We start from the raw sequence: 26,612 nt of genomic DNA, 5'->3' as shown, positions 1-26,612 counted from the left end.
GCCAATACAAAATGCTAGCCTTGCAAGCCCCCAAAGATCAGTCATTGGCATAAAACAACTTGAGCTGCTGGCAAAGGAGCAAAGGATACTGCTATAAAATATTTTTAAAGATAAAATTGTTTTGCAAATTACTAATTTTAATCCTTAGATTGATGGATTTTTGTTTAATATATATTTACATACATACATACACACATACATACACACATACATACATACATACATACATACATACATACATACATACATACATACATACATACATACATACATACATACATACATACATATAGATATAACTAAGGTTTCTTATTTTATGTGAAGTACTTTATATAAATATATTTTATACATAAAAAGAAGATTTCTGGTAATGGTGTTAAGGTGACAGATGGAGGGGTTGGACCCAGCTAGAAGAGAACTACTTGAAGCACGCATGTTGTCTAAGGTTTGTTGTTTTACATTGTTTAACTAATACTAATTTGCATAGCAACTATGTCCTAAACCTAATGCTGTTATTTCTATTTAATTTACAAAAAGAATTTTAAATGTTTTAGTCACTTAATATACTATCTATTAATTACTAGATATAAACAAGAATTTACAGATTAACTGAGTCTTTCTACATATATCTATCTAGCTAAGTTATTTTATGGTGATTAGAATTATGGTAATTCTAAGTGACTCATATAGTACTCTAATTTGATGAAGTTTTAATGAAACATGCATTACAGCAAAAATGATAAAACATCTTTATTTATTTAACTGTTGGATACAAAAGTAAAGACTCTTATTTCATAAAAATGTAGGAGCTGTAACTTTTGAAGCAGCTTTGATTTTGTATAAAGTATTTTATCTTTTTCAATAATTTCCTGCTTTCTCCATGGCCTGTTATGTATATGGCCTCATATGTAATATCTTGGTAGGTAACCAGGCTATATATTTTTATGAAAAGATGTCAATTATTGATAGTATTTTGTAATGAAGAGAAAATTAACATTTAAAATCTGATGAAAATTACCTTTAACTCTGTTAATCCTTTGCTCAATATGTATGGTATACATAGGTGTAAATATACATTATAAAAATGATATCCATAGATATTTTTGTAAGTAAAAGTATTTTTTGAAAATAAAAACAAGTACTCTACTAATTGATTGTGTGATTAGGTGATGGGGGTATATCTTTATATATGTAGAGTCCATAAGAATAATCCACAAACATGCCTTCCTGTGAAAAAGCATCTTCATAAGCCAAACTGTTTCTAATTTTTCATCTAGAGTATTTCCATTTTTAAATGTTGAATATTGTCAAATAGCAGATTTGATATACCAGTCAGAAAAAAATTAGAGCTTTAGGAGAGTTTTTTTTTTTTTTAAAAAAAAAAAAAAAAAAAAAAATTATATATATATTAAACACATACTATAAAGTTAATTATACAAAAACTTCAAAAAATATAATTTCAATTAGAGTGGACACTCTTGTACTAAACTTTATGAAGCCTGTCAGCGATGGTACAATTATGAGTTAGTGATGGTACAATTATGTGTCAGCAATGATACAATTATGTGTCAGAAAATGTATAGTTATTAAAAGCTGCAAAAAAGCTCAGCTCTTTATTTACAGCTGCTGCAGAAGCTTGTTGTAACTTAGCAGTTTTTGTGACACAAGAAAATGATTTAATTGACCTCTTCCAGGAATGGCAATATCTAATGATCATTGGAGTGTTCACTGTGAAATGCCTTAAGAATCATATCATAAGTATCATTGTAAGATTGTGACTCTTTTTCTAGCTGTAAAAAACAGAATTCAATTGTATTTTCAACAAATAATTGTTTTTCCTTGTCATTCTCTTGTGGTTAGTATATTAGCATAATTGTTCACAATTAGATTGGTACAGGAAAAAGTATCAATTTGCTGGTATATCAACATTTTTGTTAAGCCTAAGTCTTAGCTGCACTCCCTTTAGGAATAACCTTTTTTAGGAAGTTTGATCCACAATAGTTCAAAGCATTTATGACCTGTAAAAAAAATAATGTAACAAAATGTACTTTATATTTTTCCTGTGGAATTGTCAAAAAAACAGCTTCATATCTTAATATTTTTGGGGACATGTTTTTACAGTGCCATAAAATAGTTGTTACCACACAACCAGGTCTTTGTTGCCTACTGTTTTATCATATTTCATTTGAATCTAACTCATGGATATTGAATGATTGTGAGGACAGCTGTCTACGGAGGTTCATATCATTTTTGGTTTGATTTAAAAAGAATTTTGTTACTACTTTTGTATTTTAATTTAGTTTACATCTCCTTGCTTAGTGTGTTTCAGTATTCCTTTGGTGCCGTTGATAGTCTCTTTTCACAATGGCTTTCACTTTTAAAAAGCTTAGATCTTTTGAAATTTACATCAGCTGATCAATGCGTTTCAGTTTTGCAAGCAACTTTTCATATTTATCATCTGCCAGGTTATGTTACCTGTTGTCATGTTTTCCTCTTTTATTTATAGGAGGTGTGCCTGAAAAAAAAAAGAGTTAGTAGTGTATGCTAAAATTAACAGTAAACATACACCACTATGCTCCTTAATGTGCAATGATAATGTTATTTAACATTAGTTTCTATTGATGGAAATGCAGTATTTATTTGTCCTGTCATTCAGTCAATTGCTTTGTAGATATAGGTGTCTTCTTCTTACTGACACAACTCACACTAGAGAATAGAAAATGAATTTTGTTTTTTGAGTTTTACTTTTTTTATCTGCATAATTTAACCTTAGTGAATTATGCAAGCTCATAATATTTAGTAATTCCTTCTAAATAGTTTAACTCAGTTATCTATCTGTATATAATATAGCCTTTTTAGATATACCACCCAAAATGTTACATATCAGGTCATATTTGGTAGGTCATTCTGGCCAATATTACTTATTTATTCAATTCATTGTTACTCATTCTACCTTACATTCTACATCATAGTAGTAGGATTGGCATCAAAATTATCAGGGGCATGCTAGCCACAGAGGCTATGCAGAAATCCTTCATGAGCTTTTTATCATTTGTCTTAGAAAGGTCTTTAGGCAAAAAACATTTTGCCACATTCTTAAAATGATCAACGCATTAGTTTTCCACCACTTTGTCTATGATTCCATAAACTAAATTCTCTATTTAATCATTTGATTTAAAGTCTTTAACTTCATTAAACTTTGAGCACCATTTGCATAATCTAATGTATCTGTTATATAACATTGGCCTTAAAACAAAGTGCCTTGTTGTGACCTAACAAATTCTTATATTGTAAGAAAGTCCTAATCTAACAAATGGTAAATTTTATATTGTAAAATAAATATTTGGGGAAAATAGTTTGTTATTTTAACTAGATATCTAGTTATTACTTAAAAGAAAAAAGTATATATGTAAATGTATACTTTATAATATATAGTAAATGTATACTTTATAATATACAAAATTTATTGTTTGTTTCATAAGGACTTTCTCATAGCATAGGACTTTGTTAGGTCACACCAAAGTAGATATTTGAAGAAAAAAAAAACTTTTATGTCAATAAATTACTTTTAAAAATTTTAATAAGTTATAGAAACCACACGTAATATACAGCCACAAATATACACAGCCAATAGCTATTATTATTATTTTATTTAATTTTAATTTACTCAAGAAAAATTCATAGAAAATTCAAGGAAAAGTCATAATATTAATAGTAAATATATCAATCTCTTGATCTATGATTATATTGTAATAGCAACTTTGTAATCTTTTTTTTTTATTATCATTTTTTCCTCACTAATTTTGTGGTATACCCACTGATATACTTTAGAAATATTTCTAATAGAATTTGGCTTTTCTGACTAGTGTATGTTTATAGTAATTAGAATTTTTAAACCTAATTTAAAAATTTACATGGTTTAAAAAAAGCTTTAATACTTTAGGTTCACCAGCAACCCTTTGAAAGCCCTACTTATTCTTCTTTTGTAAATGGAAACAATGCAAGTTCTGGAAGTGACTCTTATGAAACACTTACCACTAATGTACGTATTTTATCTGTACTATAACTAAGCTGTTAAATTGTGTGAAAATTTTCTGTACTTGTTAAGTTTATGAGCTCATAATTGCTCATAATAGTTCATACACTTAGCAGTACTATAACTTGTAAAAAATAATTTTATTAACTAATTTTAGAATTTTATATCTTTGTATGGCATTAAGTATAAAAGTTTCAGTTAACTGCATCTGTTATAGCATGTTTTAAAATAGTTTACAGATATTTTACCATGGTTTTTCTTATTTTCTTACACTGAAAATCTTTTCAGTGTTTAATGTAATTTTAGTAAAGTTTGTTCAATAAGTATTCCAATAAGTGTTTAGTTTTTTTTTAGGTATACCTTTAGTTGGAATAAAATTATTAAGAATTTCCATTTGATTAAATCTTGAAAATCAATTGGTATCAAATTGATAAGTTATTCCTAACTCCACTTCAAAACAACCTTTCACCAATAAGTTAAAACTGATATTTTTATTTAAAATGAAAATCTTAAAAAGTAAAGCTGATTAAACTTGTTAGTCTCATAAAATTTGATGAAATGCAAACTCATTCTCATTACCCTCAATGAAGACCTAAGGATAAAATTGCAGTGAAAAATACAACTAATGGGCATTTTTTAGAATTGTTAAACTCCACAAAGTGTTAGCTAAAAATGGCAATTTTTTTAATTTCAGGCTTGTTTGCACAATTGTTCTTTTTGTTTAATTACTTATATTGTATCTGGTGACAAATGAAGAAAAAAGGCTTTCTTGCACCTAATGCCAAAATTTGTTTACCTCATCATGGACCAATTGCTATTCATCCTCCAAAATGATAAAAGAATTTTTGAATGATTTTTTCGATTGTCATATGGGTTCTTAATGCCTAGAATATAATAAAAACTATGTAAAAGTCAACCACAAAAATCAAGTTAGCATTAGCTAGAGTGGCAAAAAAGTACCTTACACCCATCATGGCTAGTAAAAAATTCCTCTAAAAAAATTCTTCCAAAAAAACCCTAAAAGATAATCCTCCAGGATTATCTTTTAGGGCTTATCATGAAAAGAAACACTTTCGTATTAGTAACAATAAAATGATAGAGTTCAGGAGGCAGAATAATGTCTCTAACTAGGTTGTTCATTCTTATAATATTACACATTCACCATCATCTTTGAATTATTGGTACCAACAGGACAGTTTTGTTCATGATTTCATGGTATTTTTTCATGGTTATTGAGAAGGCTTTGTTTTAAAATAATAATTAAAATTTTCAAAGTAGACTCTGTAAAGATATCTTTGCAAAGTTCAATTAAAATATATATATATATATATATATATATATATATATATATATATATATATATATATATATATATATATATATATATATATATATATATATATATATAAGGGTGGTTCACACAATATGCTAAAAATCTTTTCAATGTTCATATTAAAACCTTTTATATGGTAACAATTATCAAAAATAGTAAAACTACCAAAAATCTTTCATTTTGGTTCATGTTTAAAGGTGTCTCAAGCACTATAGAAATTGAATGAATATTATTTATAAATGTTTATACTCAACATTTTTATTATTTGTGCCTTAAATGAAATGCTAATTAAATTTTTAATTTTATATTGTCTAATTTAATTTAAAAAGTATTTTTTAACCATCTAAAAACATTAATATAACAGGTACAGGTTTTATAGTACATTTTGTTGATACAATTCAGACTTACTGAAGGATTTGTATTTCAGTCATCAAGTTAGAGGTAAACTTATAATTGTCAAACAATATAAATGTTGGTATAAAATATAATAAAACTTGAAATGGCAAACAATATAAATGTTGAAATGAAAAAACATACTTGAAGTGAGTCCATTATGTGGTTGATTGGTCCTACTTTAGATATAAAATTAGGAAGTAAACTTCCTTCAACAAAACAAACTTTATCAAGATTTTTACATAATCACTGGCAAAATAAAGATACATAATGGTTTTTTGGTCAAAAGCAAAATGGAGCAGCATGTCTGACCAAAATGGAGCAGCATGTAGTAACTAAAAATTGAAAAATATGTAGACATATATCAGAAGTCAAAAAAGAATAAGTATTGCAAAAGTAAAACTCAGACACAAAAGAAATGTGATTTTTTGAAGGAGTTAGACAGTTTGTTTGATATTGCTAACCAGAATGCCATGCAAATGATGACAATAGAGAAAAATAAACAGTTTTTATTAGCACAGAGAGCTGGAAGACAAGGTTGTATGTTATCAGTAGATCAAAAGTTGATAAGAAAAGAAGAAAAAATTGCTGAGCAAAGAGCCAAAGAAAAGGAGAGGAAAAATAAGAAGGAAACAAGAAAAGAAACTTCAACAAAATCTATTCTAGTTTTAAAGGAAACCAGATGAAAGCATTGAAACTGATTTTTAGGATGATGCAAGTGAAGAATATCCTGAGTTTAAAAGCATTAAAAAAAGCACTAATCATTCTGAAAATGTAACACACACACACCAAAGAAAGCAAAGATAGCTAAATTAATGACACCTGAACTTACATCAGCATTAGACAGAACCAAGATATCTAATAGAGAAGCTGTTTTTACTATTGCAGCTACAGCTACATGTTTGAGACATGACATGAATGGTTTAACATTATCTGTTAGCACAATTCATAGAGCTAGAAAAGAAAAGAGAAAAAAGTTAGGAGAAAAGGACATCACTGTTGTTCATAAAAAAGTTGATCGCTTGGCCATTTTAGTGACAAGTGAAAACACTGAAAAGTTACTTGGTGTTCAAAAAATATCAAAAGGAACTGGAGAAGCCATGGCTTAGGCTACTGTAGCAAGTCTTGCAGAATGGGGAATAAAGAAACAAGTTATCGGAATGTGTTTTGATACGACTTCTAGCAACACAGGAATTCATACAGGAGCCTGTTCATTGTTATTGCAAAAAGAGCTGTTATATTTGGCCTGCCGTCATCACATACATGAAATCATAGTATCTGATGTTTTTAAATGCTACTTTGGGCTAACCAGTGGTCCAGATGTTTTGATTTTTAAAAGATTTAAAGAACATTGGAAGTTCATCAACCAAAAAAAATATCCCTCAGTGATGATGTTTTAAAAGATGTTTTTTTGTGATGATGATTTAAAAGATGAAACAAATATATTTGCAACAAAGTGTTTGCAAACAGGTGGTAAACAACCTAGGGATGAATATAGAGAGTTTTTAGAACTGACAGTATTGTTTCTAAGTGAAATTCCTCCTGGAGGAAAACAATTTAATACGCCTGGTGCCATTCACCATGCTCGTTGGCTGTCAAAAGTCATCTATTGTATTAAAGTATACATGTTTAGAAAACAGTTTAAACTGACATCAAAAGAAAAGAGAGCATTATTGTCATTTAACTTGTTTGCGTCTCTCCTGTCATTTTTTTAAAATAAAGTTTCATTGGAAACAAAGCAAAAAATGGTTTCCAAATTGAACACTAAATCAAATGTCAAAAACCGAAAACAATATGGAAATGTTGCTGATATCCATTTGAAGCCAATTGAAGATTTTGTAACATCAAAGTCATTGGTTATTTTTGAATGATTGGGGGTTGATTTTACATGATTGCTTGCCACTGGTCCATGTATCTGGAATGCTCTCAAAACATACAAAAAAGGCCTAATCAGAAGTAAAGGATTATGAGTCACTAATGATTGTGCTAAACGTGGTGTTGCATTGATAAGCCAATAAATTGAAATATTGACTAAAAATGAAGAACAGAGACAATACTTACTGAATGATGTTCAGCAACACAGAAAAATTTAAATCAGCTAAGAAATCATTGCTTATTCAAATGAATACAGATTAAGTATATTCTGCAATTCATCTACATCTTATTACATCATATTATTAACAATTGTATTGTATCAAGAGTTTTAACTTTTAGTTAAAACTCTTGATAAAACTTATGAAATAATATATCAGAAGTTAATGTTGTATTTAAAAATGAAATTAAAAATCAATTGTAAGTACTTAAAAAGCTGCAAACTTCAAAAGTCTTGAGCAACCTCTAAATATTGCTCAAAATGGCTAAAAATTTCTGTACAATATTATTATAGTGTTTGTCACCACTTGAAAGGTTTTAAATTTAACATTTCAAACTTTTATTTTTTCGAACCTCCCTAATATATATTTATACATACATACATACATACATACATACATACATACATACATACATACATACATACATACATACATACATACATACATACATACATACATACATACATACATACATACATACATACATACTTCTAAGCATATATATATTTATATTGAGTAAATGTATCTCAAGTAAAATCAATAAATGTTGAGGAATCTTTTATGCTAGGTACAACCTCCTGCATCACCCTCTTCAAACTTGGAGAAATCATGCACACCACCTCCTCCTAAAGGTAGAAAAAGAAAAGTTACATCGACTGATTACAAAGAAGGTATGCTGTTACTACCATGCAACTTCAAGGTATATTACTTTCCTATAGAAATACTTACAAAAAAAGTTCTTTTTAGTTACACAGAAAGCTACTCGACAAATAAATGATTGTATTGGTATTGGAACTTATTTTGGAAAAAAGGTTTTTTTTTATCAATTAACTTTGAAATAGTATTTGATTTTTTTTTTTTTTTTTTTTTTTTTTTGCATTCTGCTTAAAATGTAGATAAAATTTTTTGAATTAAATATAATAAATTATAATTTAATAAAATTAATTTGTCATCAAGAAATGTTTTTATAGTTTAGAATATAATTAGAATATTTTTTGTGTTAGATATTTGGTTAAAATTTTGTTGTAGGATTTGTTAACAAGTCCCAATAGGATTCCTCTGGCCATTCCTCCTAATGTCCGTAACTCACCTACTCCTGGTCATGTAAACATTGATATTGCAGTAACAAGTCGTGGCACTCAAGTAAGTTATTGTTTTAATTGATAATATAATTTCAGTGTTAATTTAACTTTTTATTTTGTTGCTTTTTTCAAGTGTAATGCAAAGAGGAGCTAAAATGGCTTCAATTAGGATCTGATGATTTTTTTATGATGTTGTTCTCAATGATGCACAGCTTAAACTATGAGCAAATGCGCAAGTATAAGTATAGTGTATTATTAATAATTGTTTACTTTTCAAAAATAGTTTTTATTTTAAATTGACTAAAATTTAACAAAAACTGTTCTTATATTTCTATCTTAAGAATTATTTTTAAAATGTTTTTTTTTTTTTTAATGATATTCTTCTTTGCAAGGCTGCAGTATATCCAAATAGATAACATTATTTACAGGGTGGCCCATAATTAGTGTCCCATCTTAAAAAAGCAATTCCTTGAAAACTAGGGATGGAAAACACATAAAACTTTTTGATAAACAATTTATTAACAATATCAAATAAAATTTAAAGATTTTTTTCGAAATGTCGACCATCGGCTTTCACACAAGCTTCAAGACGCTTTGGAAAGTCATCTACGGTGGCACGCAAGTAGGCGGGTGAAAGCGAATCCCATGCTTTTTGAAGCGCTTTCTTCAGAGAATCAATCGTTTTATGCGGTTTTTTGCACGCTTCAGCTTCCAGAACACTCCACACTGAGTAATCCATTGGATTGCAGTCGGGACTACTTGGAGGCCACTCATTGTGCTTGATGAAATCGGGGGTGTTTCGGCCGAGCCAATCTTGCACAATTTTGGCTTTGTGGGCTGGAGCACTATCCTGCATGAATGTCCAACAATGTCTACGAAGCTCCTTTTGACTCCATGGAAGTATTTCTTTGATCAAAACGTCATTCAGATAGTTTTGGGCTTTTACTTTAACGCCTTGTTGAACAAAAATCAATGGTGTCTTCTTGGTGGCACTGATACCCGCGAACACCATTACTGAAAGAGGATGTGCTGCCTTTTGTATTGTGATATTAGGCTTTGAGGAAGCGTAGACACGATCATTCTGCACATTGTGATGTTGTTGAACTGTAAAAATCTTCTCGTCTGTGAAAACGATGTTGAGATGAGCTTTGTTGGCGAAACGGGCGAGGAGATCCTTGCAGCGATCCTTGCGCTTCTGCTTTGATGCCTGAGACAAAAGCTGTGCAGGATTTTTCTTGTAAGCTGTCAAATTTAGATAATCCTTGGTAATTCTTCCAAGAGAACTTCGAGAAATTTGGAGCTGTTTGGCCATTTGTCGCATACTGCGTTCTGGGTTGCGGCGCACCCGTTCACGAACTTGCTTGATTTTTGCATCAGTCACCACGGAGCGCTTTCTTCCTTTGCGTGGACGATCTGACATTGTTCTCAATGCTTTGAAGCGTTGAATTGTTCTATAAACAAGCTTTCGCGGCACTTTGAGTCTAGTCTGGATGTCGTGTGCTGAAACTCCTTTCTCATGAAAATCAATAATACTTTGCCGATATGGTGATGGTCTTGTCATTGCTAAAAAAACAAGTAAAGTGAGTGAAGGCAGCAGTAAATAGATCAAAATATATAATAATATCAAAATCCAAAGCAAAATTAATAGTTTTCCATCCCTAGTTTTCAAGGAATTGCTTTTTTAAGATGGGACACTAATTATGGGCCACCCTGTAAAATTGCACATAACACATTTTAAATTGCAAGTTCTAATGTTGCATATTGTATATATTTTGTTAAAACTGTAGTTGATGCTGAAAGAAATCCACCCTAAAACCACAAAAACCATACAAAGTATATTTTAAAAAACAGAAAATTACATTAAAATTTATCTCTAATAAAGTTTGAAATATTGTCATATTGACTGAAATTAGCCTTTCTCTAATCCATTTTTGTGTTCCATTTTTGAACCTATGACTCGGTAAAAATATTTCTAAAAATGGAAAATATTTAGGACTAGCACAATCAAAAAAACTGGACAATTGAAGTAGTGACAAGGTTGTGCACAGGTTTTAGGGTCCTTAAATAGTAAGGTATGTTTAAGAGAATCTTCTAAACCAACATTCTGTTAAAATGCAGCAACCATCAACCTTTTCCTTTAAATACTTTCTTGTCAAAGAATACAATACTGATCAGGTGTTTTGAGAGGTACCAGATATGGCAACCAAAATCTGTGTTAGCAGTTTTGGCAACATTTTTGTCTAGCTATAAAGACAACTTGTGGAATTGACTTTGAAACTAATGTTTCACATAAATACATGTTACAAAAATACTGCTCAACTGACTCCAAAAGGTTTGTACTCAAGAAGCTCATAATCCTTTCATTATGAAGAAAATGATCCTTACCATCTAGCAGACTTGATATACTGCTCTTGCAAATATGAAGAGCATTCCTTGTGGAAGAATATCTCCCAAAAATAAAATTGTAAGTTTCACTAGCTCCCAATAGCCCTTCACCTTTACTCAATAATCTTTCACCTAAAGCTGTGGAAAATCTTGTATTATAAGTAAAATTAGTCATTTCATGTGCATTGCCATATCACATAGTGCATCTTTTTCAATTTTAATTTACTTTTTAGCAAAATTTGATTCTTTGAATTTAAAATGATAATTAAAAGGTGGTCCCAGAAAAAAGCAACCTTCAAAACTTGTGACTCTTACCCATTAAAAATTTTCTTTTTGGTAAGTTATTACACTAAGAAAAAATTTAAGTTGATAGGTAAAAACATCCTTCCTTTTCTTCAGTTCTTTAACACAATGGGCTTTTGATACTTGAGTCTAGGATAACAGGAATGTTAAACTTTTCTGTTCTACCAAGAATGCACAGACATAAATAATAAATTTTTAGTGATTAAGGGACTATAAACAGTTGAGAAAGAAAATATTCTAATTGAGTCACCTTATTCCTTTTGTTATTGCTTGGTGAGATTTTTGAATTGTAATGATCCATGATAATTGTGATGATCAAGAATTTACATAATCTACAAACCTTTCTGGTCTTTCTGTAAAATTTTTAAAAACCTTTTAAAAAAATTAGAAATTTGTCCTATTGATTTTGTTGGAAGTTCTTGGGTAACATCAGTTCTTGACATGAAAACAAAGTCATTACTATGTTTCATAGCAAATGAAGCTGACAATGTAGAAAAAAGTCTAAAAAGAAAAATTAGAATTATAATATTGTAGTTCTAATGTTCCAAAGCTGAAATTTTTTTTTTAAATTTAGACTGATGTTTTTCCGACAGATACTAATGTAAGTTTCAATAGTTATTGTATTTTTATATAAGTAAGGATTTCTTTCTCAAATTATTTCTTTCAATTGTTAACATAAAATTGTTCTTTACATACAGCAGGTAGCAGGATCAGCTGTTAAACAACCAGACAGTACCAAAGTTGTTGAAACCGGAAATTTAGAAGATTTAAAACGAGAAATAACTCGTCTTGAGCAGCAAGCAAGCGCGCTACTTGCTAATGAGAAAAAAATGAAAGAAAAGAATGAGCGGAGTGTGGAACTCATTAAAGAGTTTTTAATTAGTCAAGTAATTGTAATTTTTTTTTGTTTGTTTGTTTATAACTCACTGTTGGAGTTTTTAAGTTTCAAATGTATTAATAAAGTTGTAAAAAATCTGGAAAACTCCGTAAATGTTCTACAATAAAAAAAATCCTTTAATATTGGTTATAGTTAAAACTAGAATTTATTACTAAATTTAGTTTTTTGTAAAATAACTAATTAGGACTTAGCGAAGGTGTCAAATAGAATATTTCTCAGGTATTTAAATGGAGGAGGGAATAATTTTTCTAAGCCACTGGTATCTCACAAGTTGTATATAAAAATCTCAAATGGAGCAATCAATCAGTCTAAAGGGAGCAATCAGGCATAAAATCCAAAATCCAAAAGGAGCAATCATGCATCACATTCGAAGCAATGCTAAGATTCTTATTTAACGAAAAGTTAGTGCAAAAGCTTCTGTTTAAGTTGGATTTATAACTCTCCAGAGTAAAGGTTCTGATTTTTGAAATAAAATGAAAACCTTAGTGAAAAAAAAAATTACAGGAAAAGTAAAAAAAGCTTAAGTGTGATGAAAAAAAACTTGTGCATTAGTACACTATTCATATATCACATGAAAATGTCAATAAAACTAATCAAGAACAATTATATTTAATAATACTACAAAAAAATTTGCTGCTGTGTTTAGAACTTATTTATAATTATCATTTTTGAAAATTGTTATTTATGATTTTTTCTGTTCTGTTGGTAATTAGAACAATCTTATTGAAGGTTTCTAGCAATAATCTGCCATCATATGACTTATCTGTCTTTCTTCTCCCCTGATTCCTCACTCAAACAACTATGATTTTCTGGAAATCTAGGCAAGTGGCATGAGAGCATGTGTATGCAGTCATTAAATTTGTGGAGTTTGAAACATGGGTAATATTTTGACTCTTATTTGGAGGAATAGTCCAGGAATTTTACTACAGTAAGGAGGTTGGCGAGAACTAGGACACACTATGTAGCTCCTTATTTACTTCAAGAATCCAAGATTGGGTTCAATCACACATGCAAGTCAAGGACTGCTGAAAATCTTTAGAATAATTTTAACTACTTGAAAAAACAAGCAGCTGTATCGGTAGTTTCAGTTTTCCCCACCCTCCTCTTCATTTCAACTGAAATTTGTATTCCCATTTCTATTGTGCTATAAAGTGTTAATTTAGTCCTTTTTTTAAATCAGGATGATGAGTTTTGGGTTCTTGAGAGACTCAGTTCTTGTATCAGATCATTAAGTCCTCCTTAGGAGAACTGCTCGTTTGTTGAAGTGGTTTTTCTTTTATTCAATTCCACTGTTAAAATATTACTTTCCAAGTATAAAATCTTTAACATCAGCTTTAACATTGAATTTATTAAACTCATACATTCTAGTGATTGCTGGTTTAGAAATTTCAAATTATACAAAGAAATCAAGAAAATGCAAATAAAAGAAATTAAAAACTTTTCAAAAACCATTCTTTCTAAATAAATATAAAATAAAAAGATGTTGATTTAGCTTTTCAGATTTGTCCTTTACAAAGCTCCAAAAAACAATAAGAAACAATAATAACCCCAGAAATACTTTTTGTTCAAGTCAAAAATTATATATTTCATTTTAGACAATTGATCAAAAGAAGAGATGTAGAGAACATACAATGGCAAACCGACTAAGATTGGGGCAATTTAACACAGTTAGGTAAATGATAGTTGATTAAAGCTGTTTTATTTTGTTTGAGGTAAAATGTAGCTGTCAGTTAATAATTGTTATATTATCTGAATTTAAATATTTTTATTGCAGACAAGCTGCATCATTTGTGGAACAATGGAATGATGGTTATGCTTTTATAGAAATAAACAAGTAAATTTTTTATTTTTATTGTGAACTTAGTTCATTATTGTGTATTATTGTTATTTTTATTATTATTTTTATCACTTACCAATAAATTCTTAAAGAAATTTAGTAAAATTTCTTCAAATTGCTTCATAGTTTGAGTCTTAAGTTTAAATATCAATATTTTTGCTTTTTAATGCTTAACTATAAATATTATAAATAGTTATTTTTACTGAGGGAACATAGTTAATTTTTATGAGTTATCTAGCTGTAAAGGATATTGATTATATTTACTACAAAGTTTAATGTAATTAAAAATTCTACTAACTCTACAAGTGTAAGTTCAATTTTGTAAGATAAGAAATTTTGATTTTATCAACACAGAAATTTTGATGCTTATAAAAGTATTGAAGAAAATTCACAACAAATCAATTTTTTTAGTGACCTTATTTAGTGAATTATTTAGATATTTTTAATTATTAATTTTAATTAATAATTTAATTATTTGGATATTTTCAAAGTATGTAAGAGTATAAAAAATTTTTTGAAGAAAGTGAGGGTTAAAAATGCTTCTCCAAAGACTTATAGAGTTATTTAATTAATTATCATTAAAAAAAAAACTATTTAAAAAATTCAATAATTTAATAAAAACTCTTTTCGCTTGAATTTTACGTTTATAGTATTTATGAATTTACATTGCTATAAAAAATAGAATCTTTTTACAAAAAAATTTATTCCAAGATTCTCTCAAAAGTTATCCTTTAAATTTGATCTCAACAAATGCATGCTTTAAATATTATTCATAAATGTTCTAACACTTTTTTAGTTGTTTGAATACAAAAACATGATCAAAACATTTTTTTCTCTTAACTTTTCATAGAAAAGAAAAACATCAAAACATCTTGAAGTTTTGTCAAAATTTATTGAAGTCTGGTGGTGTATGACAGAATTTGAAATATACAAATTATTTAGGTACATCTAATTAATTCAACAACAGAAAGATGGAAGAGAAGAAAGCAGATTTTTTTTAAAAAAAGCATCATTTTATATCAGCTTTTATTGATAATTTTAGAATAATTTTGAAGCAGAAATCAGCATTTTAATTGTCAGATCTTGATTCAAAAATTATTCACAATTAAGTTTTGTTTTGAAAAGAGTAATCAATGACTGGTCATTGGATCAACCATCTTGATAGATTGTTAATGCATCTTTGGTTTCAACATCATTAAGTTTTTAAAGTACAAGAGATCTTAATGAAATTGAAGAAAATTAGAGAAAAATATTTGCAATCTATGTCAAAGTCTAGCTTAGCTAAGTTTTTTATTGAATCCCAGGCTTCTTTTAAATCTGTTTTTAGTTTTATACACACACACACACACACACACACACACACACACACACACACACACACACACAAACACAAACACACATACATAAAATCAAAGATAACATTTGAGTTTGTGTATATAAATCTGAGTTTTGATTATTTTCCATTTTTTAGTTATTAATTATTATAAACTTTAGTTATTAATTATTATAAACTTATTATAGTTTGTCTTTTTTGGCAGAAAACTTTCAGACATAATGCAACAAAAAGAAGAACTTGATAAGTTTAAAAAGAACCTTCAAAAGCGAAAACCGTCAGAAAAACCAGGTAGATAGTTTTAACTTACTTCTTTTATTCTTTAGAGTTCATTTGTTTTTTTGATAAGCTGTATGAATGGCTATCTGGAATGACTGAAAGTATTTTTTCTGAAAAAAAGTCTTTAATTTTCTCTCTACAATGAGAAGAAATCCATGTATTCAAATTTTTTTCACAGAAAAAAAAGAGAAAAAGTCGAAGCTTTCAGAAGGATTTGCTGTTCCTGGTTTGCCAGTGAGGTAAGTGTAAACATGCTGAAATTTATTGTCTATAGTATTTCTTCTTTAAATTTTTTTTTTCTTTTTTTTTTCTTTTTTTTTTTTCCATCTAAGAAGATATTTGGAATTATGACTTAATACACAGATGGAGTGGTTTTTATAAAGATATAAAAAACTGTACAAAAAGCATTTGCGCAGTTTTGTGGTTTCTTAATTTCTCAAGTTAATAGTTGTTTTTTTTCTTTTCTCAGTGGCTTGTCTTTATCTGAATATCATGAACAAGATGAAATTTTACGGTTGCGTGTGAATGCAATTAAGAAGGAGGAACAAGAAGTTCAACAAGAGTTAGAAAAATTAGAGCGAGAGAGAAATGTACATATTAGAGAGTTAAAACGTATTAATAATGAAGACCAATCTAGGTTAGTTATCTCAAATTTAATTTTGATCATTATGCTTATTGTTTTCCAATGACAGCTTAATTATTATAAACACTGGTATTTTTTATCTACTGTTTTACCTTAATCTAAAATTGCTCAGCAATATTTTATTTGGTTGAAAATATTATGTAGTATACTATTTAAAACAAATACTTATATTATATATTATAAATATGATATATTAAAAACAGGTTTAATCACCATCCAATTCTACATGATCGTTATCTTTTATTGCAAATGATAGGTAAAGGTGGCTTCAGTGAAGTTTATAAGGTTTGAATATTGTTCAGTATTTAATACTTTGTTGAAAAAAAACTTTAATTAATAGGTATATGTTAAAGTATGCTTAAGGAGTTTGGATTCATGTGGTTTAATGGTTTTTAGTAATGTTATTTCATTTTTATCAAAACTACTTGCATAGACCTACAAATTGTGATTAAATTTTTAAAAGAATTCTAGTAGATATTGTTTAAAAAATTTACTTTTGCTGTATTTTCATCAGCTTTTTTTTTGTCTGTTCATAATGTTAAAAAATCTGATGTAATCTAACTTTTATGATGTAATCTAACTTTTTAAGCGTCTTATGCATCTTAGGTTTAATGTCTATACAATTCACACTAGTAAAATCTCTTCTTTTTTAATTGTTTTTTTAGCATATCCTCAAAGTTTACACATTTTTTGGTGATGATATTATTAAAATGAAAAACTTTTCCTTAGTTAAATTCATGCCCTAATTACACTAGTGAAAAGGAGTTCTTTTTTTTGCTTTAAAAAAAAGCAACTCAAAATAAGCAAATTTTGTTATTTACTTTCTTCCTTTAATCATTTTTCTTTAAGTTGGTTGCTCTTTTTTTTGGTACAAATGCTAACTTTGCATGAGTTGCTGATCTTACATGGTCTTTGACCTTTAATACTTGATACCTACCAATAAAATGTTCTGCTATAAAAGTTGGGGCTTTTTAACTATATCAAGATCTTTTATACAAATTTTATAGTTTTTTTTTTTTTGTCAGATTTTACTCCAATTGAAGTTTTTTGTTTGTAAGATTTTTCTTCAAAAGAATGAAAAATTTTGTACAGAAAATCATTTAAAATATTGTTCTTTAATGCCAAGTTGTCTTATAAACTGAAATAGCAGTTATAATTTCTAACTGCTATTTCAGTTTATAAATTAGTTTTTATTTGGTATTTTTAACTCTTTAGGGCTTTGATTTGAAAGAATTACATTATATAGCATGCAAAGTTCATCAACTAAATAATGACTGGAAGGAAGATAAAAAAGCTAACTATATAAAGTATTTTTTTATGATTTAAAATTAGGTTAAAATATGAATTCTTTTGTGCAATTTTTTTATTCATATATATATAATATAATATAATATAATATAATATAATATACAGTGGTGATCATAGAAATAGCACACCCAATGATTTTTTTTTTGAATTGCATTTTATAGCATGTTTCTACATATTTAATGGCATTTCCTATGATAACTTACAAGTCAGAGCTTGCATTATTGTTTAGATGTTTAATACAGCAATGTGACAATAAAAACATTGTTGAATTTAATTGTGAGGATATGCTTCCTGAAATAGCACATGCTAGTGGAGAAGCCCATTTATTATTAAAAATGTTAATAATAATTTATCATTAAAAGTTCAATAAAAATTTTTAAGTACTGGAACAAGGCATTGTAAATAATATTTGTAAATAGTATTTGTAAATGTAATATTTATAATTAATATTTGTAAATAATATTTGTAAATGTAATATTTGTAAATGTAATATTTGTAAATAATATTTGTAAATAATATTTGTAAATAATATTTGTAAATGTAATATTTGTAAATAATATTTGTAAATAATATTTGTAAATAATATTTGTAAATATTATTTACAAATAATATTTGTAAATGTAATATTTGTAAATAATATTTGTAAATGTAATATTTGTACCTTTAATTTTTTTTGTTGTAACTAAACATGGGACAGAATAAAAATTGCTCTTTAGAAAAAAGAAGAAGAATTTTAAGCATGCAATCAAATGGACTTAACATTTCTCAAATTTCCCATAAACTAGGATGTTCTAGAAAATTGGTTCAAAACTGTTGTAAGCATATTGTAAAATATTAGTGTTGATAAAGTTCAAAAGCCAGAAAGAAAAACCTCAACAAATGTTGCCAAATTATTAAGATGTCTAAAAAAGATCTTTGTTTAACTTCTAATGAATTATAAACCAAAAATGAAGAACAGTATCACATAATTGTGTCAGCTCCAACAATTCAATGTTGTTTACAAGAAGCTAGCCTTTGAGACTGTATAGCAAAGAAGAAACCACTTGTTTCAAAATGAAGTTGACTTAAGCAATTGAGGTTTGCAAAAATGTTCTTAAATAAAAATGTTTTCCTTTTGAAAAAATATTTTATGAACTGAATAATCCAATTTTAATCATTTCCAATCTGATGGGAAAGTATATTTTAGGTGCTGATGATAACCTACCTATCTGTAGCTTGGATTTTAATGCAGAACAACAACCTAAAGCATACTGCAAGACTGTAATATCTTTTCTTGAGGAAAATAAAGTTAGTGTTCTAAAATGGCCATTCCAAAGTTTTGATTTGAATCTGATCAAGAACTTATGGAAAGACATTGGGGTGGCTTTATGAGCTAAATAAACCTCTAAATTTAATGAGATTTTGAGGGGGGGGGGGAATTTAAAAAATCTGGAATCCCACTAATGTTGAAAAATGTCAAATACTTGTTAATAGTATGCCATCAAGATGCATTGAAGTAATAAAGAATAAGGGCTACTTAACAAAATATTAATGTTAGTTTAAATGTTTTGATGTAGACTTTTAATTACCACTATTGTCTTGTTTATTGAGCTATTTCTATGATCACAACTCTATGTTATATTTTGTAAAAGTTTCAATAATTATACTTATACTTGTAGTTTGTAGCTAATAAATGGTAATATGTTGTTTTGTTTTATTTCTTAATTTCCCTAGTAAAAAAAGAAACTATATTAGCTCTAATGAAGAAAATGTTAGGTGTGCTATTTCTGTGATCACCACTGTATATGTATCTATGTGTATATTTATTTATGAATATATTTAATAGACATGCGGTGAGAGAATACACTATTCATCGTTCATTAAATCATCATGTAAGTTGTTGATAATTTCTTTATATTCTTAAAAATGTTTTGATAATTCTCAGTAAATAATAGATATATTTTGCTTTTTATTTTAGAGAATTGTTCGACTTCAGGATGTCTTCGAAATTGATTCAAATAGGTATTTCTTTTATTGAGTTTTGTTATTTTTCAGATTCTGATTTTCGTAAAAGTATAAATTGTTTTTTTTTAAATCTTTCTTCAGTTTTGTTACTGTACTGGAATATTGCGATGGCAATGACTTAGACTTTATTTTGAAGCAACATAAAACAATACCAGAAAAGGAGGTGAGGAAAAGTTTTAAGTTCACTTTTTAGAGATTTTTTGAGTTTTTTTTTTTCTGTTTGTGGTAAATTTTTTTCACTTTCTTTCAGGCCCGGGTGGTAATGATGCAGGTGTGTTTAGTTTTTTATTTTTATTTTTTTATTTTTATCATTATTATTTTTTTTTTATTAAAATATTATTCATAAATGCTATTTCATACTAATAAGTGCTTTTAATGATTTTTTTAAAAGAAAAATGAGCTAAGATTATTCAATTAGGTTTGTAATCCTATTATAGTTTTGCTGGTCTAAAGTATGTAACTGATTCTTGAAGTATTTTTAAAGGTTTTTACAAATTTACTTAGGTCGTTAGTGCGTTAAAGTATTTAAATGAGCGTAAGCCTCCGGTGATTCACTATGATCTTAAGCCAGGTTACTCGTCTGTTACTGTTATTTTTTTTCCTGTTTTACTTCATTTTTTTAATAAGCTGTTCACAAAAAGTTTCTGAATAGCAAGTTATAAAAGCTGAATAATAAATGATTTTTTTACTTCAGGCAATATTTTGCTGGGAAGTGGTATGACAAGCTGGGACGTAAAATTAACAGATTTTGGACTTAGTAAAATACTACCCGAAGATACAGAATCAGATAGTATTGATTTAACCTCGCAGGGGGCAGGTACTTATTGGTATTTACCTCCAGAATGTTTTCTAGTCGGAAAAGCACCTCCAAAAATATCGTCGAAGGTAATTGTCGGTTATTAAAATAAATTTATGTTCTTTGCGCTTCTTTTTCAAATTTTTTTACACACAGAAATTTTCTTTCCATGATATCATTTGTGGCTTTTTTGTGAAAAAAGCTTTTGACATTTCAAAGAATTTAATACGCACAAAATACGCGTTACTAAAGACTAAAAAAAAAAGCACGTGGTGTTATTGGGAGGAAAATGTTAAAAAGATTTATTTAAAAATTATGTTAAAATAATTTTTTTTAATGTTAGATAAAGATTCATTTGTTATTTAAGCTTAGGGTTTCATTCCCTAATAAATATTTTTTTCAAAAAAGGTTTGAACTTTATGTAATTAACATATTAATTAATTTCTATATTAGGTTACTATAATTTTAATGCAATTATGTTAAATTTGATATAAATATAAAGTGGTGAGTTTTTTCTACACAGCTTTACATGCTATTTGACGAAAATAAGTTCTAAAGCGTTTAAAAATAACCTGTTATACTTGATTTTGCTGTCAAAAGCGCATCACTCGTTTTTGGTTTGATTTAGGTTTTTTAGTATTAACTTTTAACACTGAAACAAAAAGTTTGTTAAATACAAATAAAAAGCAATTTTTCTAGTCTTCAAGCTCTTCGTGATCCTTGTCTTTTGAACCGTGAAGTTTTTTCTTTTTTCGCAAAAACGTCACAGTTTTTACTTTTTATTGTAAGATGCTTGATTATGCTTAATTTCTTTAGGTTGACGTTTGGTCTGTAGGAATTATTTTCTATCAAGCTTTATATGGTCGCAAGGTAAAATATTTGTATTTTTTGAGTTAATAGAGTCTCGATATACTAATCCCCAGATATAACAAACGTCTCGATGAAACCTTCTAAATTCTGTTTCCCCTTACTTTTCTCTATTACAACTTTCTATTAAAAAAAAAAAAAAAAGTTATAACAAATAGATTAAAAAATTCGGTACAACAAGTTCACAATATAACGAATCTTAGGTATCATTATATGAAGATTCTACTGTATTTTATGACAAGCTTTTACAATAAAGTATACAGTGTCTTCTTCTGTTGGAATAGTGGTAGAATATTATCTGTAATGAACTCATATTGTGAAATAAAAAATTCTTTTGGCAAAAAAGCTTAATAATCTCTAAATCGTGTTTTTTTAATTTTGAAAAATTTAAAAAAATTTACAATCATGTTTATAATTGTTTTTTTTTTTTGTTTTTTTAAACAATTAGACGATTAAAGGTACCTTTTTTAATTTTTTTCTCTGATTGATTTTTTGTTTCATTGCTCTTTTAGCCTTTCGGTCACAACCTTTCTCAAGCAAGCATACTAGAACAAAATACTATACTCAAAGCTACAAATATTGACTTTCCAAGTAAGCCAACTGTTAGCCAAGAAGCGAAGGTAATACGTTTGAAATATATTTTTCGTTTGTGTAGGGGAACAATATTGGTAAACGCTGCAAGTTTAAATGACACTCGTTTAAAACTAAACCTTTTAGAGATTTCACGACATGCTTTTAAATTTTCTTTAGAATTTCATCCGAAAATGTTTAACTTATAAAAAAGACGACCGTGTCGACGTATTTCAGCTCGCTGAAGATCCATACCTCAAAGCTAAAAAGTCTCAAGCGGAAGCTAAAAAACTTGAACAATTAAGTGCAGGAAACAGCACGATCAGTATCCCTCGTCCGTTGTCATCAAACAGCTGTGAGGGTCCTTCAATATCAAACTAAACTAGTTTATCATAATGTAGATTGTTGATCGATTAGAATGTATGTGACATAGTCAATAATGTTGGTTTTCTTGCAACAAAATTTTATCTCCGATCTAGAATATCCTGAAAGTGATTTAATCCTGATGATCTTCTAGAAAATACGTATATACGTCTCCGGAACAAGAAAAAATGGCGGTATCATGGTTAAGAAACATTTAGGCCAAGTTTAAATTAGTTTGAATAGTCTTCTTAAAATTTTCAATTCTTTCTCCTCACTGTTTTTTTATTTTTTGATTTGATTATTTTCATTTAGTGTCCTTAAGGTCCGTAAAAGAGATAAGCTAAAGTTAGTTGCCAACCTTGTTTGACTTTTTTTTCTTCTATTTTTCGTTGCGTTTTTTGCAATGATGAATATGTTTTAATTGTGCTCTTCCGTTATCACACTTCGAAATGGAAATAAAACGAACGGCAACTGTAAAAAAAATGATTTTTTAAATGTTACGACATCCGTTCTGCCTGGAGTCAAATTTAATAATAATAAAAAAAAGCTATTTTGGACAATATTTCGTTTCTTCGTTTTTTAGCTAATGCATAATCTATTTTTAAAACTCAAACTCAAAATGCAACTTAATATAAATGAACTCCTGTCTTAATTTTAAAAATTTCAAGTCAAAGCAAACCGATTTACCTATTTATTTTTTTACAGAAAGTTACTTCATTATTTTAATTATCAGTTCTCTCCATCGAATTCATAAAACTCATATATATATACATACATATATATATATATATATATATATATATATATATATATATATATATATATATATATATATATATATATATATATATATATATATATATATATATAGATTGATTGATTTTACCAATCCTTTTAAGATTTTTATTAGCTGTTTGTCTCTAATAATCGAGTTTAAACACAAGTCAAGATATCTTTAGATGCTGTTAGGTTTTTCTGTAATCGAAAAAGAGTTGGTGTAAGCGCAACGGAAAAATTTGTGTGAGAAATTTAAGCAATATCAAACTGACTTAACAAAATGATCGATTGGTTCTAACGCTCTTTTCCTTAAGTCACTAAGAAAAAAAACTAATTTAGCATACAAGAATAATTTTTAAACATATTCCCTCAAAAAACTGTTTAAAATATTTTTTTTATTAAAGTGCGGCCTAAATTTCGTGATGTATATAGAGTTAAGTGTTTTTTCATCTTAGACAATTCTAATACAAAAGAAAAGCAAACATCCAATGGCATCATTGCAGCTGCAGCAAAAGTCATAAAGAACAACATCAGAAACCTTCTTGAAGTGAATTCCAGCAAATCTTTTTAAAGTATTTGATTTTATCAGAACAAGTCAGGATTGATCAGTGCATTGCAAGACCATCAATTCTTTCGTTGATACCTTTTGGGATTGGAGAGGGCATTGACAATTCAAAATGCAACAAAGAATTTTTCTGATTTAGACTTAGTGCCTCTTTTGCTGATGTGAAACTGTTTAAAGAATTAAAATGGCTACCGTGGAAAGAGTAGTTGCAATTGAACTGCAAGAACATAAACTTATTCAATGGGTGGCCGACTATAACATATTGTGAGGATAGTGTCATGAGTCTTAAATGATCCATGCAGAGATGTGAGGAAGGGAAATAAGTCAAGAAAGTACGGGTCAGAGGGTTATAAGGAAGGAGTGCGAAGTTTGGTGCTTAAGTTAAGGATCTGGGAACTGTTTGGTTAAGGAAGGGCAATGGTCAATCGTTAGGAATTAGTTGTTCTTCCTCAGTTGGTTCTTACTGCAATGGTTTTCAATGTAATATTCTTCTTAATATATAATTGCGGACAGCACTCTATTCGTTGTGTTGATAAATTCTTTTTATCAAAAACGGCAGGGTTCTCGCAAGTTTTTCTTTATTAATTTTCTTTTCTCTCTTCTATTTCTTCACTGTATATTTACTTATAATAATTCTCTCAAAACTGTTTGTTCTTTTTGCCTGTGCTACTATTTCGAAATTTGGATTGTTCAGTTCAACTTAAAAATACCTTGTTTAAAAACCTCCATTAAAGATGTATATTAAAACCCTATGTAAGCTGTTATGCAGAAGTATTTGTATTTTTCCATTCGTCAGCCGAACGATTTTATGTTTTAAAATTGCAACCATTTGGTTGTCTTGAATCGAATAACGAAAAAAAAAATCAGTTTATGTAAAAATCGATAAATCCAGTATAGTCGTGAAATATTTTAGTCTATTTTTTCTGCACTAACAAACTTAGAGCTACAAACAAACAACACTTTAGGCCATACACTGATTGTTTCCGCATGCTAATTTCGGTTCGTCCGACTTTTTAATGAAATAAATTGTTATTCTCTATATATAACCTATCTGGATTCTCTATTGTCTCGACCCCATTTGACCAAAACCAAATCCTATATGCGCCTATTCTATAGTATCTTTTTCCTCTTTTAAAATCAATAATGTAAGCTTATGAAAGTTGTTAAAAGTATTTTTCATTTTTTTAAATAAAAACATCCTGAATATTTCTTGCCAGAAATCTTTCTTCAATTGCTATTTTAAATCTAAATATAAAATAAAAAATTGCTATCGGCTTATTTTTTATATAAACTTCTAGTTATGTGGACAAAATAGAGATTTATTTTTTGTACAATAAATCTCTATTTTGTCCACATAACTAGAAGTTTTTATTGCTCAAATTGCAATTTTGAGATTGCCATTGCCAATAGCTACAGTTTAAAGATCGCTTTCAAAATTAAGTATATAATAAATTATCTTTGTAACTCCACGAATTAAGGATGTCTTAGTGATCATGTTGAGGATAGAAAATTGACACCTTGTGGGTAAAATTTATGTCAACCGATTCATTTACCAATTTTCAGAGACAAAGAGTTGCATAGACAAAGAGTTGTTGCAAGGTTTTTCTTTAGGATTATCAAAAGATGGAACATTTCTTTTACTTGACAATTTTTTTAGTCTTGCGGAAGTGGGGGAGAGGGGGTCCAGAAGTTGAAGTTGCGCCGCTGAATAATTTTTTTAGAGTTTATAATCCCATGTTAGTTAATGCCTTAATAACCTTAAAAACATATTTTTCACTAATAAATAGGCCGGGTGAATAAAAATGAGCAATTGCTTTTACTCAGTAATTGGTCAGCTTTACGTGAATAAAAACTTGAAAAACTTTTCTTAAGTTTTTATTCACGTAAAATTGAGCATTTACTGAGTTAATTGCTTACCTTTACACGAATAAAAATATGAAGAAAACTGATGAAGTTTTTATTCACGTAAAGCTGACCAATTACTGAGTAAAAGCAGTTGCTCATTTTTATTCACCCAGCCTAATGTGCTTAGTTTGATGCTTTTATTACGAGTGACACGTGGGTTTGACACGGGGGTATGACACGTGGAAATAGCTGTATTCGAAAAATAATTTTTATAAACTGAATATCTAATTACTAATTTATTTTGTTATCCTGAAATATGAGAGACTCTTGTTCAATCCAATGTTTTATTTGTATTCAGTATTTGTATTTGTATACTAGTTACGTTACGTAAGAAAGTAAATGTTACATCATTAAAATACCTAGTATTTTACATATCGTTATTAGGTTGCAGCTGTTGGTTGCAGCTGTTGGTTGCAGTGTAGATAAAGTACAAAGTATTAAATTATAAATATGGCTAAAAAAATGACAAAGCTTTTCATCTCAAAATCTTTTGATACTCTTTCGTTGATTTTAGTCCATCAGCTGGTTTGTATAATAATCTTCAAGTTTATAAAGAATTTTTTACTTCACTTTGATTCTATACTTTGCATAAGATTGTTTCTCATCAAAATAAAATAGGGTTCAAAAACTGGTTTATGAACCCGATTTTTATTTTATATTATTGAAAAATAATACAGTTTACGGAGTTTATTTTATGCACATGTGAATAAATCCTTATTAAAATGGTATATTTACCAAGATTTTATATTCATTTTTTACATTTTATACGGCCAACCAGAAATTTGATATGTTATGCCTCTGGAAGTTTTGAAACATCGATTATCAAGAATTTACCAATTTTT

General features: G+C 28.2%; 1 protein-coding gene and 1 pseudogene across 1 annotated transcript; both read left to right on the top strand.

Annotated features, from left to right (window-relative positions):
• LOC149887157 (uncharacterized) overlaps nt 1-26,612 on the top strand; it is a 563,485-nt pseudogene that overhangs the window by 263,224 nt on the left and 273,649 nt on the right.
• LOC145189891 (serine/threonine-protein kinase tousled-like 1-B) lies at nt 297-22,597 on the top strand. Its single transcript, XM_090090135.1, has 23 exons — nt 297-445; nt 3,944-4,042; nt 8,424-8,526; nt 8,603-8,667; nt 8,885-8,998; nt 12,200-12,226; nt 12,324-12,512; nt 14,119-14,195; nt 14,298-14,357; nt 15,899-15,984; nt 16,151-16,211; nt 16,442-16,609; nt 16,819-16,900; nt 17,831-17,922; nt 19,749-19,794; nt 19,881-19,924; nt 20,009-20,090; nt 20,178-20,198; nt 20,432-20,498; nt 20,622-20,812; nt 21,540-21,593; nt 22,103-22,210; nt 22,341-22,597. The coding sequence occupies exons 1-23, from the start codon at nt 389-391 to the stop codon at nt 22,539-22,541; spliced, it is 2,094 nt and encodes a 697-aa protein (XP_089946261.1). The 5' UTR covers nt 297-388; the 3' UTR covers nt 22,542-22,597.

The sequence above is a fragment of the Hydra viridissima genome, unplaced genomic scaffold (genome assembly GCF_058129835.1).
Source record: "Hydra viridissima isolate aposymbiotic clone 2 unplaced genomic scaffold, HvirCarnegie_v1 scaffold_6, whole genome shotgun sequence".
Classification (NCBI taxonomy): Eukaryota; Metazoa; Cnidaria; class Hydrozoa; order Anthoathecata; family Hydridae; genus Hydra; species Hydra viridissima.
The sequence above is the reverse complement of the archived record's forward strand: the minus strand, read 5'-3'. Positions and strand labels throughout refer to the sequence as shown.

Bases quoted from the DNA above. Each gene is read 5' to 3' on its own strand.
- LOC145189891 (XM_090090135.1), top strand. From the start codon at position 389: ATGGAGGGGTTGGACCCAGCTAGAAGAGAACTACTTGAAGCACGCATG. The intron at 15,985-16,150 runs GTAGATAGTTTT...TTTTTTTCACAG, and splicing joins AAAACCGTCAGAAAAACCAG to AAAAAAAAGAGAAAAAGTCG. The intron at 20,813-21,539 runs GTAATTGTCGGT...TAATTTCTTTAG, and splicing joins CTCCAAAAATATCGTCGAAG to GTTGACGTTTGGTCTGTAGG.